The 14,654-nt window shown below is 38.4% G+C and overlaps 1 protein-coding gene and 1 pseudogene across 1 annotated transcript; one reads left to right on the top strand and one right to left on the bottom strand.

Annotated features, from left to right (window-relative positions):
- The first annotated feature begins 4,285 nt into the window (after nt 1-4,285).
- Nucleotides 4,286-5,608, top strand: LOC113771240 (annotated as a pseudogene).
- A 961-nt stretch (nt 5,609-6,569) lies between these two features.
- On the bottom strand, nt 6,570-7,022 carry LOC113769968 (54S ribosomal protein L19, mitochondrial-like). Its single transcript, XM_027314314.1, has one exon. It carries the CDS (start codon nt 7,020-7,022, stop codon nt 6,570-6,572), a length of 453 nt encoding a protein of 150 aa, XP_027170115.1.
- Between the last annotated feature and the right edge of the window lie 7,632 nt (nt 7,023-14,654).

A 14,654-nucleotide genomic window follows, 5' to 3' on the forward strand; every position in this document is an offset into this window, starting at 1 on the left:
TGAGATTCAAAAGGATTTGGCTGTAGCTCAACTTAGTACCTTTAGTGACGCTGTGGAGAAAGCTCAACGGGTTGAAGATGCGAGGCTACAAGTTAGAAACTTCCAAACCAAGAAAAGGGGCTTTCCTGTGAGCAGCTCGGAACAGGAAGATAAGAGCACACCCCCTAAGAGTGGAAAAGGGAACGGGGGAGTACGACAACCGGGGGTGGCCAGTGGTGTCTCACCGGGAGGATTGGTCACTGCTACTCGAGGTCCCTGTGGATATTGCGGAGGGCCAAAGCACACGGAGGCAAATTGTTGGAAGAAAGAAGGAAAATGCCTGCACTGTGGTAGCGCCGAACATCGAATTGCTAATTGTCCAGCACGACTGCGCGAAGGGAGAGGGACTCCGCCACCAACCAAGACTAATTCTCAGCAACCAGCTAAGACCAACCCTAGACAGTCGAAAGGAGAAGGGACTGGAGCGAAAGTACCGGCTCGAGTATATTCCCTGGAGCATCATCAGGTCCCTGACTCGTCTGAGGACGTAGAAGGTACGATGCGTTGGGTACCTTAGATTCGATGGATTCCGCTGATAAGAAAATTTCGAGGACGAAATTTCTTTAAGGGGGAGAGAGTGTGAGAGCCCGTATTTCCCTAATATTTTTCCCTAGGGTTTTCCCCTTTAATGGCATGTTTTCTGCATTTTCTGGCTAGAAATATTTTCTTGGGGAAATTTTATGAGCAATTATAGTTTTTAGATAATTTTTCTAGTATTGGAGAATTTTTAGAAAATTAAGAATATATATTGGATGTGGGACCCACTAGTGCGAAAAGTTCGGAAAAATTCGGCCAATAAGATTAAGTTTCGGATACTGTGAAAAATTTATCGGGTGTTAAGAGATAAGTAGTGTGTGTGAAGTGATTGAGGTAAGAGAGAAAAGAAAGATAAGAATGCATTTAATGAGGACAAGTGTCATCTTCTCATTAGTTGGACTTTAAGAAACACTATTCACTTTCTTGACTTTTTTTTTTGACCAAAGGATTAAATATCAAAAATTGCACAAAATGCACCATTTTTCTCTCCTTGTGGCCGGTTCTCCTTGAGCAAAGAAGGAAGGAAATTCTTCAACTTTCAAGCTTCCATATGCTTCAATCTTCTACAAACAAAAGCCTAGATTAGATTCTACTCCATAAAAACCTTTCTTCTAGTGATAGTAAGTGTATTAGTGAAGTTTGTTTGAAGCTCTAAGGTGGCCAACATCTCTCTCTCTCTTGTTACTTGGTAAGTGATGCTAGAACACTCTACTACACCTAATGATGTTTATGTTATGCTTAGAAGTAGCTTGAGTGATGGAATATGTGATTTATTTCTTGATTTGAAGAGTTTTGGTGAAGTTTTCCATTTTATGATGAATTTTCTGGTTTCATATGATTTTGATGTTGTGGACTAGTATGATGGTTGGTAATAAGGGGCTTTGGCTCTAGTGGGTGTGAATTGTTGATAAATGCAATCAATTTTGGGTTTGGAATGAAATGTGAAAAGTTAGGGTTCATGAACCCCTAATCTGTCCGAAATTTTAGGTCATAGATAGAGGCCGAATTGGACTTTGCTCAAAACATGAAAGTTGTAGGTATTGATGAGTATGAAGTGCCTGCAACATTTCAGGGCATTTGGAGTAGTATAGAGTGAGTTATGCCGTTTTTACTGTTGCTGTTTTTGGTGAACAGAATGTCCGAACTGCGATAGGAATTGTCTGTTTTGACTGGAATTGGTTTGGATTCTGTTGTTGGTGTCTTATGATTAAATGTAGCTGGATATCTTAGCTTTCATGTGCCTTTGGAATCAATGCAATTGGACCTGTGTAGACTGAGATAGACGTATTACAGTTTTGTGTGATTTGGGAACCTGTAATTGCGGTTCTGGCTGGGTTTTCTGCATTTTTGACCTGGTTGTGCAAGGATTTGGACTGAGAGACCTTCTACATTGTTGTAGCCCTGTTTCATAGCTTCGAAATGGTGGGTCTTACACCCCCAACCGATAATTGTAGTGAGAGTTGTGCCATTACCGCATTATGACGTCAAAACCGGTTTTCTTATCAAGGCCTACATTAAAGCCCTTTCTTAATTTCTGGTTGCCTATGATGCTTATTTATGCATATGAAACCCTATTAGGGTTAAGATTGGTATGGCTTTATGACTCGTTATCGAGTCTCCATGTTTTTGTTTGCATGTTTAGGGCTCGCTCTCATTCCGGTCTTTTCCTAGCTAACTTTTGTACTTGTACTACTTTGAGCCTAGTGAGCGGCTTTTGGGAAATGAGATGACTTTTGTGTGAAATGTTGGGACTGATTGGAGGAAATAATGAAGCCTTAATGGCTGGAAAAGTAAGAATTTTAGGGACGGTGCTGCCCGATTTTCTAGGCCGTTTGGTTCCTTAAAGTAGATTTGCCTTTTGGTGGAAATGAAAGGCTTTTGGGTTGTTTGCGCCTAAGTCTTCACGTTACCTTTTTGTTTCCAAGAAAATCGTGTTTTCCACCCTTGCATTAGTAATTATTTTGGCGAGGCATACGACTAGTAGTCGAGCCTCATGTGCATTGTGTTTACCCGATTCTGGAAGTAAAACCTTCAATTGGTTTATTTTGATTATTTTAGGGTTTCTTGGCGATTAAGGCCAATCTGAAGTGAAAACTTTTGAAGTTAAGCCGGTGAGTGTACCACTCCCCTCCATTGCTGTTTAACTTGATTTCTGCTCTGAAATCTGTTTATTTGTTCGAGACGAGGGTGTACTTTATCACACTCGTTCTCTAGTCTGTTCATATGCCAATTTACTATGCAAAATTTGAATCTGTTATCTGTGTCTGCATCTGTTCGGATTTCTATGACCTATGAGCTCAATCCTGTGGTTAAGTTATTCAAGTCGGGCCGGCAAGGGCCTGGACGATTAGATAACGAACCACGGTAGTCTGTTTTGGGATCTTTGGGTATTGAGACCCTTGATTCCGGGTATACTCGAGTATTACCATTTCTGTTCGGTTACGGTGAGCGGGCCCGGTAAAGGGGTGTTTGGTGGACGGAATTCGGTGTAAAGAGGGGTCTACGGACGCGTTGGTTCTATATACGTTGACGGAGAGTCAACCGGTTTGGATCAAGTACTGCGCTGGGAAAATTTGGCTCCTGAGAGCCACCCGTATCCTTCTGATTTGAATTATTGGTTCTTTTGTTTTACCTCTGACATGTGTACCTGATTTGTTAAATGTGAAATGCCATGCTTTTAATGCTATCTGTTTGGTATCTCATTGAGCGCAAGCTCACCCCTTTCTGTTCCTTTTGTTTTCCTTACAGGAAAATAAACCCCTTTTGGTCTGGCTTTGACAAATGGCTGCCAAATTGAGCTAGTTGAACATATCTTTTGTATAGCTCATGTATTAAAAACCTAAGTGTACTTTTGGGGCGTTTTCTCTTTTGATTTGGCAAATTTGAAAACTTTTGTATGTCATTTTGATTTGTAAACGCTAAAGTTCAGATGTGAATGTTTGTTGGCTATTTCGGTTGGGTTCTGACGGGTCGGTTGCTATCATGGCCGACTCCGGATGTCATTTTCTTATTTTGGGTTATGTTGCCATTTTGACTTGGTTGCGCGCATTGGTAAGTTCCGGAACGTATTAGATTGACGTAAACGGATCTGTAGTCCTGGCGAGAGCTGGGCAGGCAGTCCGCTAACCCCTTTGGTTCGCCTTAGGGGAAGGTGGGGCTGTTACATGATCAAATACAACCAATCTTTGTGTATAAAGGAATGATCACTTTCTCTTTGTCTCAAGTTACACTTGGTCAAGTTAGAAAGTTTTACTATCACTTGGATAACCCTCACAAAGTTACACTATTGAAGTATTTTTCTCACACAAGAAGAGCTTACACGAAATTCACACAAACAAGAGTATAAATCTTTTTTGAAGAGTTTTTTCACTAAAATCACTCTAGATTTTTTGTAATCTCAATGTGCAAAAGTTGTCTAGAAGTGTTTGACCATACTCTATTTATATGAGACTAAAAAATTCATCTATTAATGCTTCCAATGGATAGAAGGCAATTGAAGAGTCAACTAACCGTTGGTAGTGTCCGACTTTCGATAGACCTGTTTCTTGCATCCGACAGCAGGCAGTGAGATCAAGAAATTTTCTTCAATTTTTTCAGACCTCCGGTCCCTTCAATGTTTGCGTCTGAAAGTAGATAGTGAAACTGAGAATTCCTCTTCAATCCTTTCGGACGTCCGGTGCCTCCAATGCTTTGCGTCCGAAGTGTCGTAATGTCTGTCAGACGTCCGGTGCTCTAATGTTGTTCGTCCGATCGAAGTCAGTGAGCTTAGAAGGAATGACTTAATTTCTTAGGACGTCCGGTGGTGGAGTTCATCATGCGTCCGAAAATTGCACAATGATTATCGAACATCCGATCCAATCTTCACGAGTGTCCGACAGTTTTTATCACTTTTTGTCTCTTTCAATTGTACTTAATCTTTGAACCTGATTTGCTTCATTGTTGAAAAGATCTTTGAGGAGATATTAGTAACATCCATTTGTTTTGTAAACATCAAAAGTTAGGGACTACGATTAATAGAATCCAGTCTTAAGTCTCCAAAGATCTCATTTTTTGGTGATCTTAGATTTGTTGTGTGTGGTCTTATCGGCAGGTTTGCCATCAATGCTATGATTGTTCTTTCTCAAGCTGGTTTCTACGTAAATTGCTTGATATTTATAGCCAATACTTGAGCTTATATATTCAATTACACTCCCACTAACCCTAACCTGAACCCTAAGATCTTGGGAATTTTTACCCCCAAGTCTATGTACATATGGAGCTATTTCCTGTTCCAACTAGGGTTGAATTCAATTGCCATGCTAACCCATTTGGCCCCCTTGAGCATATTTGTTGACTTAGTTGATATTGATGCCATGGGGCTGGTGATAGTCGAAGATGTTATGATTTTTCTTAGAAACAGGCGTACCTTAGAAGCCTTCAGTGGGTTCAATGTGTTTTTTTATGGGCTTGAGGTGGCAGTTTATGCTTTTGAAGGGATCAGAATGGTATTGCAGTTGGAGTCAAAAATGAAGGAGAAGCAGTAGTTTGGGAGAATCCTGGGCTAGGTCATGGCTTTCATCTCCTCAATGTACGGAGGATTTGGAATTTTGGGGTATTTTGCTTTCGATGAAGAGACCAAAGATATAATCACGACCAATTTTGGGCAGGTACTGTTGAGCAGCCTTGTTCAGTTGGGTTTGTGCATTAACCTATTCTTTACTTTCCCATTGATGATGAACCTTGTTTATGAGGTGGCGGAGAGGAGATTCTAAGAAGCCAAGTATTGCTTGTGGATGAGATGGGTTACGGCTTTGGGAGTGACGTTGATGGCTCTCCCGGTGCTAAATTTTGCTGATTTCTTGTCTCTAGTTGTGAGCAGTGTATGCATCATTTTGGGTTTGTTTTACCAGCTTTGTTTTACTTGATTGTGCACAAGGAAGAATTGAGGTGGCAGGGATTGGCTCTGGACGTGGCAATTGTAGCACTGGGTTTAGCATTTGCAGTCTACAGAACATGGACTTCCTTGATAGAGATTACGACAACCAAGGCTTGAGAAACAAAGCAGAGAATAGACCTGTATGCATAATTTTTTTGTTAATTTTTAATTTTTAAAATTTTACCATGCTTAGTACACTTTTTCCTTGCGCTTTCCAATTTTCAGTTTTTTGGTATTGCTACATGGATGGGTGTGTTTGGCACTTGTTACCATTTCAGCCCAATCAGAAGAAAGTCCAATAGCCACCCGAGAGAAGTACTAGGAAGAAGCATGTGCTTTCCATAATCAAGGTGGATATGTCATAAAGAGGCCAAATTTGTTAGTAGTAGCATAAAGGCGTTTTGTCATAGATATGTAATGGAAAAATACCCAGTGGACATGTAATACCAAAATACATTGGTTGTTGAACCACGGGTCTCGGATTTGTCTTTTGGTGATGCAAATTGGAAACAAAAAGTTTATGATGTGTGTTTGTTAATAATAACATAAGCAAGCAAATATTCATTTGTGCTAAATACTAATAGTACTACAAAAGCTGCGTTACATTGGTTGGCATTACATGAGCAATATTAAATTAAATCGTCCACAACGCAATGCAACACATATTTGGAAACTAATAATTGCACTTCACACTTCAAGACTCGAGCATCCCAAAGAAAAATAAATAAATAAAACCATTCCATCAAAGAGCATGAAAATTTCTATAGTAGCAAAATCTAACATTTCGCTCCATTCACCATGACAAAATTGCTGTGAAAATGGTACTATTGGTGGTACTGTACTTAATTTGACACCAACAGTACTCTCTCAACCACCAAATTGTTAAACACACCCAAAAAAATAGTCATAGTAGTTGAAGAAACACAACAAAGGAAAGAGGGAGAGAAAGCGAAAGAAAAAAAAGAAAAAGAAAAAGGTAATGATGAAGCAGCAATGGAATGGCACGAAACTAAGACATCACATCAACAGCAGCATAAAAAAAGAACCAAAAAAAAGAAAAAAAATCAAATAAAGCTCCCTAGACTTTAATCCCCATGGCATTAGCAGTTCCGATTATAGACTTACAAATGGACTCTAGAGGCATATACTGGCAATAGGGATCCTGTTGCTTCACCTTGGCAATCTCGTACACGTGCTTCAAGGTCAAGGAGAAAGCCATCATGTGACCGGGGCGCCCACTCCCCTTCTCCAACCCTGCCGCCTTCTTTAGGTACCACGTGACTGACGGCGACCTGATGGTGAACTCGAAGGTGTTGTCCTTGAAGGCTATGATGGCATCGGCCATAGGAGTGTCGGGCTTGTACTTTTGGATCTTGGCTTTGAAACCCTTGCAGAAGGCCATCAGATTGAGCTTGTATTGACCCAACGCCGGCCTTACCGGAGGTGCCCGCCGAGCTCCCCTGGCTGGAACTGTTAAGCGGATCGTCGCCGCCACTGACCGACGGGTCAGGATCTCCTTCAACGTCAACATTTTTTTATGGGGAATTTCCAGATGCACTAGTACCAATCTTTGAAAACAAGAATTCACAAAGTAAATGAGGTCCTTGGTTTCATAAAATACATACTGATCCGTTTGGATTAGCTATATTCCAAGAGGACAAATTATCTGACAAGTTTGTCTATTTATCAACTATTCACATAAATATGGAAATAGAAGTACAACTACTGTAATCCAAGACAACAAGAACAAAATCTAACTTGATTGATAAGTTATAGATTTCTTCCCATCCCAAGATACAAATGACTCCACAAAATTACGAGACATTTCACAAATAAGTTCCAATATACCATATTGATATTAAAGTATAAAAGCATATAGGTCACACTTTAGCTCAAAACTGTAGCAAAGAAAAAATTTAATGTAACATTTGGAGATGAATAATCATGCTCCATAAAGTCAGATTCGACCAAGCGTTGAGGCTTGATCGCTTTTTAAAATCATTTCATTTCAAATTATTAGGTAATGTGCATGTGCATGTTCAAGTTATCCTTTATAGTTGAAATGCGATTTTAACTTTTTAGTATGCATATTTTGTGTGACGGTCCCACCTCCCCCTAGGGTGTACCCCAGGGTTTGGCGGACCGCCTGCCCAACTCTCGCTAGGACTCGTTCACTCTTAACAAATAAAATAAGATATAACCTCAGGAATAAGTGAAATAACAGTTCCCAAACTTGAACATGTACTTACATTCATATCTTTCCCAAACATTCATACAATCCCAAATATAACAAAAGTTGTGAATTCCAGATACATTCAACCCTAACCGAGCACTAGGGCGAGTACAATCACAAAATTTCAAAAATTAGACTATACTAGCCTGTACCATCTCACGCCTCGCTCGTACTCCCTGTAAGGAAAACAAATGGCATGGAATGAGCTAAAAGTCCAGTGAGGTTCCAAATAGCAAGTTGACTATTATTTAAAAGTACAAGTATCAACGTAGCAAAATAGCGAGCAGAACAAGTTCATAAAAATGACCGATAACACTTCAAATAGCAAATCTCAAAATGAGCGAGTGTATAGTTTTTCAAAAGAAACAATAACCTGATAAGTAATAATCATTTCAAAGTATAAGGATACGGATGGCTCTCAAGAGCCAAGTTCCCATTGCTTCACCAGAGCTTGATCAAGTATTAGTTGACACTCCATCAACTTTCAAGTAAAGTAATCAATTCAGTAGTACTTCGCTTAACTCCAATCTGTCCACCATTCAACCCCCTTACCGAGCCCGAACACCAACTAAACACTGATAGTAATACTCGAGTATACCAATTAGTCGAGGAGATAACACTCCACTCGACAACACTAGATACTCATGGTTCGTTATCTAATAGACCAACCCCTTGCCGGCTCGACTCGATTAACTAGCCAATGGGGCTTGGGTCCCCAAGAAGTCGATGAGATAACATCTCCAATCGACTGAATCAAAATAAAAGTACGGAGATGGGAAGGAGAGGCACAATCCACTCACATTGAGTGTGGTACATGCTGCCGCTCAGCACTTACAAGTTAAATACAAGTATATCAAGTCAATTGCAACAATAAACAAGTATATATCATATTAGGGCAAGTACGATAAAGTACACTCTTGCCCGATCCAACAAATTACATATCATTCAATCACATAGGTCAAATATTGGAAATAAGTGTCCAGTTCAAACAGATATTTGAAAGTACTCACCAAAGGTCTAGTGCCTCTCAAAAGTCGTGTTCAGGTCCAACTCCTTAGTTGGAGTCTAAATCTGCGATAAAATATCATTTACGAATGTAAAACTCTCTAAAGTTCGAAACATAGGAGTTTCGCTTCAAGAAAATGAAGTAAATACAACTCGTTTAAGTAGTATTCAAGATACTTATCAAAGTCCAAAAAATTCATGCTCGCTCATTTAGTTATGATCAAGAAGTGGTTTCGATTTTAGAAGTTACACTTAGTATCAAAATTCGGAAAAAAATCATATTTTGAAAGGGTCGCTACTTTCACTTTTCAAGGGTACGAGTTCCGGTAAAATTTTAGTTTATATACCCTGACTAAAAAAAACTCGAATACCATAGGTGATCCAAGTCCAACTTGACCTCAAATCCTTACTCAAGTCGCAACTATATCTACCTATCCCTTAAGTGAAAATTTGGGCAGTACGCCCTTTGTGTTTACTTATTTTTCAGTCATTTATGGCTTCATTGTTTTTCTTAATTCAGCCCCAAAACACATACAAATAATTAATCTCATCATAATAGCCGTTCAATGGCTCAAAATCATCCAAGTACAACACAAGTATAATAATCCAATCGGAAATCAAGTTTTGAAAACAAAAGGCTAAATGGCAGATTCGACATGTTATAACATTTTAGTCACAAATAGAGTTACATTTATCGGATTGGTGTGAACTCTATACCATTTCGAAGCTAAGACAAATGGCTACAACTTTCATGGAGACCACTCAATCCAGTTCACAATTGATCTAGGTCAAAAGTACAGAGTACAGAACTAGAAGGTCCTTGTCAGTACGGTTGTCAGTACTAAATTCAAATGACAATAACTCAGGCTATTCCGTTTGAGGTGTTTTCAGATGTTTTAGAAAGCTGAAATATAGGGCTAAAAGTTTCATGTTTTGGCCAAAGGCTGATTTGATACGGATCAAGATGAAAAAACGCAGCCAGAATGATGAAATGTCAAAACTGTCCGCAAAACTATACCTATAGCAGTCAAGGGTATTTTTATCATTTCACATGCTACAGTATTCAGATTGAGTTGAAATTTTACAATAAGCTATAAAACATCATTTCCTACAACTTTCATGTTTTAATCTAAGTCCAATTCGGCCTCTATCATACACGAATATGACTGGTCAGAACAGAGCATTTGAAATCCTTAAATCTGGAATTTAATGCATTCAAGGTATAAACTTCACATTTCTAACTTGAACCACTACTTCAACTCCTTATCTAAGCTTATTCACATCATATTCTATCTAAAAAAGAAGAAATACAGCTGAACAATTCAACACCCTAACCTAACTCACAAATTCACCATAATCATCAAAACTACTTACATAGCTATCATTAACCAAGAATATGTGTTGCTACACAACTTAAGCAAGATGAAGGGAAAGAAATAGGATGGACAGCCATAATACCTCACTAAGATGCTTGCAAGAGATATCCACCATCTCTCCTTGTAAACTTTTAGCACACCAAGCTTCCCAAGTGCTCAAAGAAAGGATTAATTGGTTTAGATTCTTGATTTTTCACTCAAAGAAGCTAAAATCCCAAGATGAAATGAGGTTCTCTCCTCTTGTTTTTCTCCCCTAAAATTTTGGCCAAGCTTAAGAAAAATGGAAGAAAATAGAGCCAAGAAGAAGATAAAAAGGAAAGAAACTCATTTGGTCAAAGTTCTATGGATTGCCAACAAGTGTCAACTCAAGATGGCTTCTTATTTTTTTTTTCCCTTTTCGTTAGTCCAAAATTTTGGCTGCTTTAGGAGATATTTTAGGGCTGATTTTTCTCAATTAATAATAAGGAGATTAAGTTAATAAAGTAGTGTTCAAGTGGTGCACTCATTCGGTAGCAAACAGTGCACGTCGGTTCAAACCGATTTTCCTTAAATCGCGGGTACTAGGGTTTTAACTTATGATTCACTAACTTATTATTATCATTTCTAATCACACACTTTCTCTTATCTAAAACTCACTCTTAATCACCAAATTGAGTACACACTCCACACCGATTAATCACACTACCAAAAGACGTAAAAATCCTAGTTTACCTTAACGATGAAAGAAAAGGGAAAACTCTTGGTTCTATGATTAATTGTAACTATTGAGGAAGTGAATAAGTAGTAAAACTATTATAAAATAATGGATTCCAAATAAAAGAGAATTTTTAAGAAAATATGAGGAATTTTACAAGTCCTCACAATCACACTACCAAAATGCACACAAAAATACACAACAAAACCCTAGTATGCACAAAAAACCCTAACTTATGCCCTTCCTTTAGAAAAATCGTAACTTGAGTTATAAGTATAAAAAATTTATACAGCTTGGCTTGCTAAAAACTAGACTTCAAATACTAAGAATCTTTAGAAGACATCTCAAAGAGATTTAGTTCATAAGTTGGTCCAAATTGAGCCATAAGCTACTACAACATTCCTATGTTTACTTGTGCAGGGCAGAATTTTTAGTCAACTTTGCCAATTTTCTAGAATTTATAGACATTGAATCAAACTCTGAATTTTACAACATAGGAAACCCTCTAAGTCTAGTTTCAAATGCAACAAACGAACTCAATTCTGACTTTCTTATACGAAGTTATAGCCAATTTCCCAAAACTGCGCAGAGCCTCCTGCGAAAATTCTAGATTTTCTAACAACTTGAGATTATGAAACTTTTCTTAACAAAATTCACTCTCTTGACTCAAATTCAACCATTAAAGCAACCAAGAATCAAACGTAAGTGAGTTCACATAAAGGTTATAAAGAAAAGTAAAATTTCGGGGTCTCACATTCTGCACCATTTAATCTAATTAGTATGAATTCTCTGCTCTTATTTTTTATACTTACTGCCACATTTCCGTATTTCAACTCATCACATTTCCCGATTACATGCGTTATTTACAATTTTATTCCAATTAAAACTTCTATAAGACCATAATAAGAGATAACAAATATAACATCTTTTCATGTCTTTTTGTGACAGCCCCACCTTCCCCTAAGGCGAACCAAAGGGTTAGCGGACTGCCTGCCCAGCTCTCGCCAGGACTAACGGTGCAGTTTAGAGCGGTCTATCGCGTTCCGGAACTTATAACACGCGTAAACAAGTCACAATGGTAAAATAACCCAAAATAAAAAAAAATGAAATCCGAAGTCGGCCATGAATAGTAACCGACCCGTCAGAACCCAACCATACATCAAAGATACATATACAACATCAAATTCAGCGTTTACAAGCCAAAATGGAATATGAAAGGTACTCAAAAATTAATACATGTACGGTTGCCATAATAAAAGTGAAAACGGCCCCAAAGGCACTTGTAGGGTTTCAACTCATAAACTATACAAAAGGGATATTCATTTAGTACATTCGGCAAACAATTATCAAAATTCATTCCATAAGCAGTCAGATTCCTGTAAGGAAAACAAAAGGAACGGGGTGAGCTAATTGCCCAGTGAGATAGTACCACTCAAGCAACCGAGTTCATAGATGCATCAAGCTTTTCAGTCCAATTCATCAAAAGTAAATACAGACACACATCAATAATGACGATAAAAGGATACGGGCGGCTCTCAAGAGCCCTTTTCCTCGTTTGCATTCTTGATCGGATCTCATTGACTCTCCGTCAATGTTTAAAAGTAACCAACCGTAGACTTCACTTCACTCCCATTCCTTCCACCTAACATCCCCCTACCGGGCCCGAACTCCAAACACTTGCACTGTGGTATTACTTGAGTATACCGGAATCGAGAGTCTCTCATACTACAAGATTCCTTATAACTTTACCCAAGGCTCATTAATTGTCACGACCAAGCCCTTGCCGGCTCGATTCAATCAATTTCCAATGGGGTTGAACTCAATGGTAACAAGCATGGTCGTTGGATACTCGTCCAAACGCCACCAAGTCAAGTACTTTTCATTTCATGTAACATTTCTTGTAACATTCCAATAACATGAGAAATAGGTGAGAGTGATAAAGTACACCCTCACTTCAATCAATATCAATGGTACAATAAGCATTTAACTCATCAAGTTCAAGTATTAAAGCCATATAGTAACACACAAGTGAGTAGTACACTCACCAGGGTCAGTGCAGATACCTCCCAAAAGAGAGCTTTAATTACCAAGAAACCCTAAAATAATCCAAGGAAAACAATTGAAGGTTCCACTTTCAAGATCGAGTATACAGAATGCACATGTGAGGCTCGACTACCAGTCGTATGCCTCGCCAAATAATTACTAAAGCAAGGGTGCAAAACATGATTTTGGTAACGAAAAGGTAACATGAAGACCTAGGCTCAAACAACCCAAAAGCCCTTCGTTCAAATCACAAGTAAATCCAACTAGCCTTCAAGAAAAATTTCGGCAGCATATCCCTTGTGTTTACCTATTTTTCAGCCATCATGGCTTCATTATTTCCTCAAATTAGTCCCAACAGTTCGTACAAAATAATCTCATTCCCAAAAGCCGTTCACTAGGCTTAATGGCATTCAAGTACAAAATTTAGCTAGGAAATGACCGGATATGAAAGTCAAGCCCTAAACTATTCAAATAAACACAATAAGACTCAATTACAAGTCATAAAACAATTCTACATACCACCAAAACAGGGTTCCCTAAGCATACACAAGCAATAGAGGAAACCAAAAAATCCGGAAATAGAATTAGCTTTAGCCCTGAAAAAAACAGTTTTTGACCTCATTTTGTGGTAATGGAACCAAAGGCACTACGATTATCGGATGAAGGTACAAGACCCACCATTTCGAAGCTAAGAGATAGGGATACAATATTGTAGAAGGTCACTCAACCCAGTTTCGAGTGTAACCAGGTCAAAAATGCAAGATACTACACCAGAACCGTAAAAACAGATTCACAGAATGCATTCTTGTGAAAACATCATAACTCAGCCTACCTAAGTCCAAATCCAGAAATTCCAAAACCAACTGAAATCTAAGAAACAGGGATACATTTCATCAGAAGACTTCAACAACCAATTCCGAAGCAATTCCAACCAAAACAACCAATTACAGGCGCAATTCTCACATTCGGGTAAAACCAGGACAGCAAGGGTAATTTCGACTTTTATCATTCTACGCTACTCCGATTGACCTGAAATTTTGTAGGCACCTCTAAAATATCATTCCTTAAAACTTTCATGTTTTAAGCCAAGGCCAATTCGGCCTCTAACTATGAGATTAAAAACCGGGCAGAATGTACCTTAATCAAACCCTAATTTTCCAAAATTGCTTCCAAAACAGAAATTGGTTGTAATTACCCATTTTTCCACCTCATAGAGTCCTTAAACATCATTTCCAATCATTATATATAGCCACACAATCATGTTCATATTAAAATAGAAAATTCCCAAAAAATTATAAAAGTTCATCAATTCAACCAAACATCACAATATAATCCATAAAGTGGCACCTTATACCACCACTAAGCATCAATTAAGCATCATTAGAGGGAGAAGAGTGGTTCTTCATAACTCACCTTAGAAACAAGAGAGAGAGAGCAATAGGTCCTCTTAGCTTTCCAAATAACTCCACAAATCAACTCACTAACACTAAGTGAAGAGGTTTTATGGAGAAATTGCAAGATTAAATGGTTGGTTTGATGATTTGGAGCAAGATGGAATCAAGAACTTGGAGAGTTTCTTTCTTTCTTTTCTCCTTGAAGTGGTCGGCCAAGAGAGCTTGAAATGGAGCAATTTTTTGGTAAATTTTGAGTTTATTAAGTCAAATGGTAAGACATGAAATAGTAGTCAAAAGTCCCATCCAATCTCCAAGTGACACATGTCACTTTATTTAATGCAACTCTATCTCTTTGTTCCCTCTCACACCAATCCAAATAGCAACCTCTATTTATCTCCTAACACCCGGTAAATTAAAT

Source organism: Coffea eugenioides, chromosome 5, assembly GCF_003713205.1.
Source record: "Coffea eugenioides isolate CCC68of chromosome 5, Ceug_1.0, whole genome shotgun sequence".
In the NCBI taxonomy this organism is placed as follows: Eukaryota; Viridiplantae; Streptophyta; class Magnoliopsida; order Gentianales; family Rubiaceae; genus Coffea; species Coffea eugenioides.

Excerpts from the sequence above, each read along its gene's own strand:
- LOC113769968 (XM_027314314.1), bottom strand. The coding sequence starts at position 7,022 with ATGTTGACGTTGAAGGAGATCCTGACCCGTCGGTCAGTGGCGGCGACG.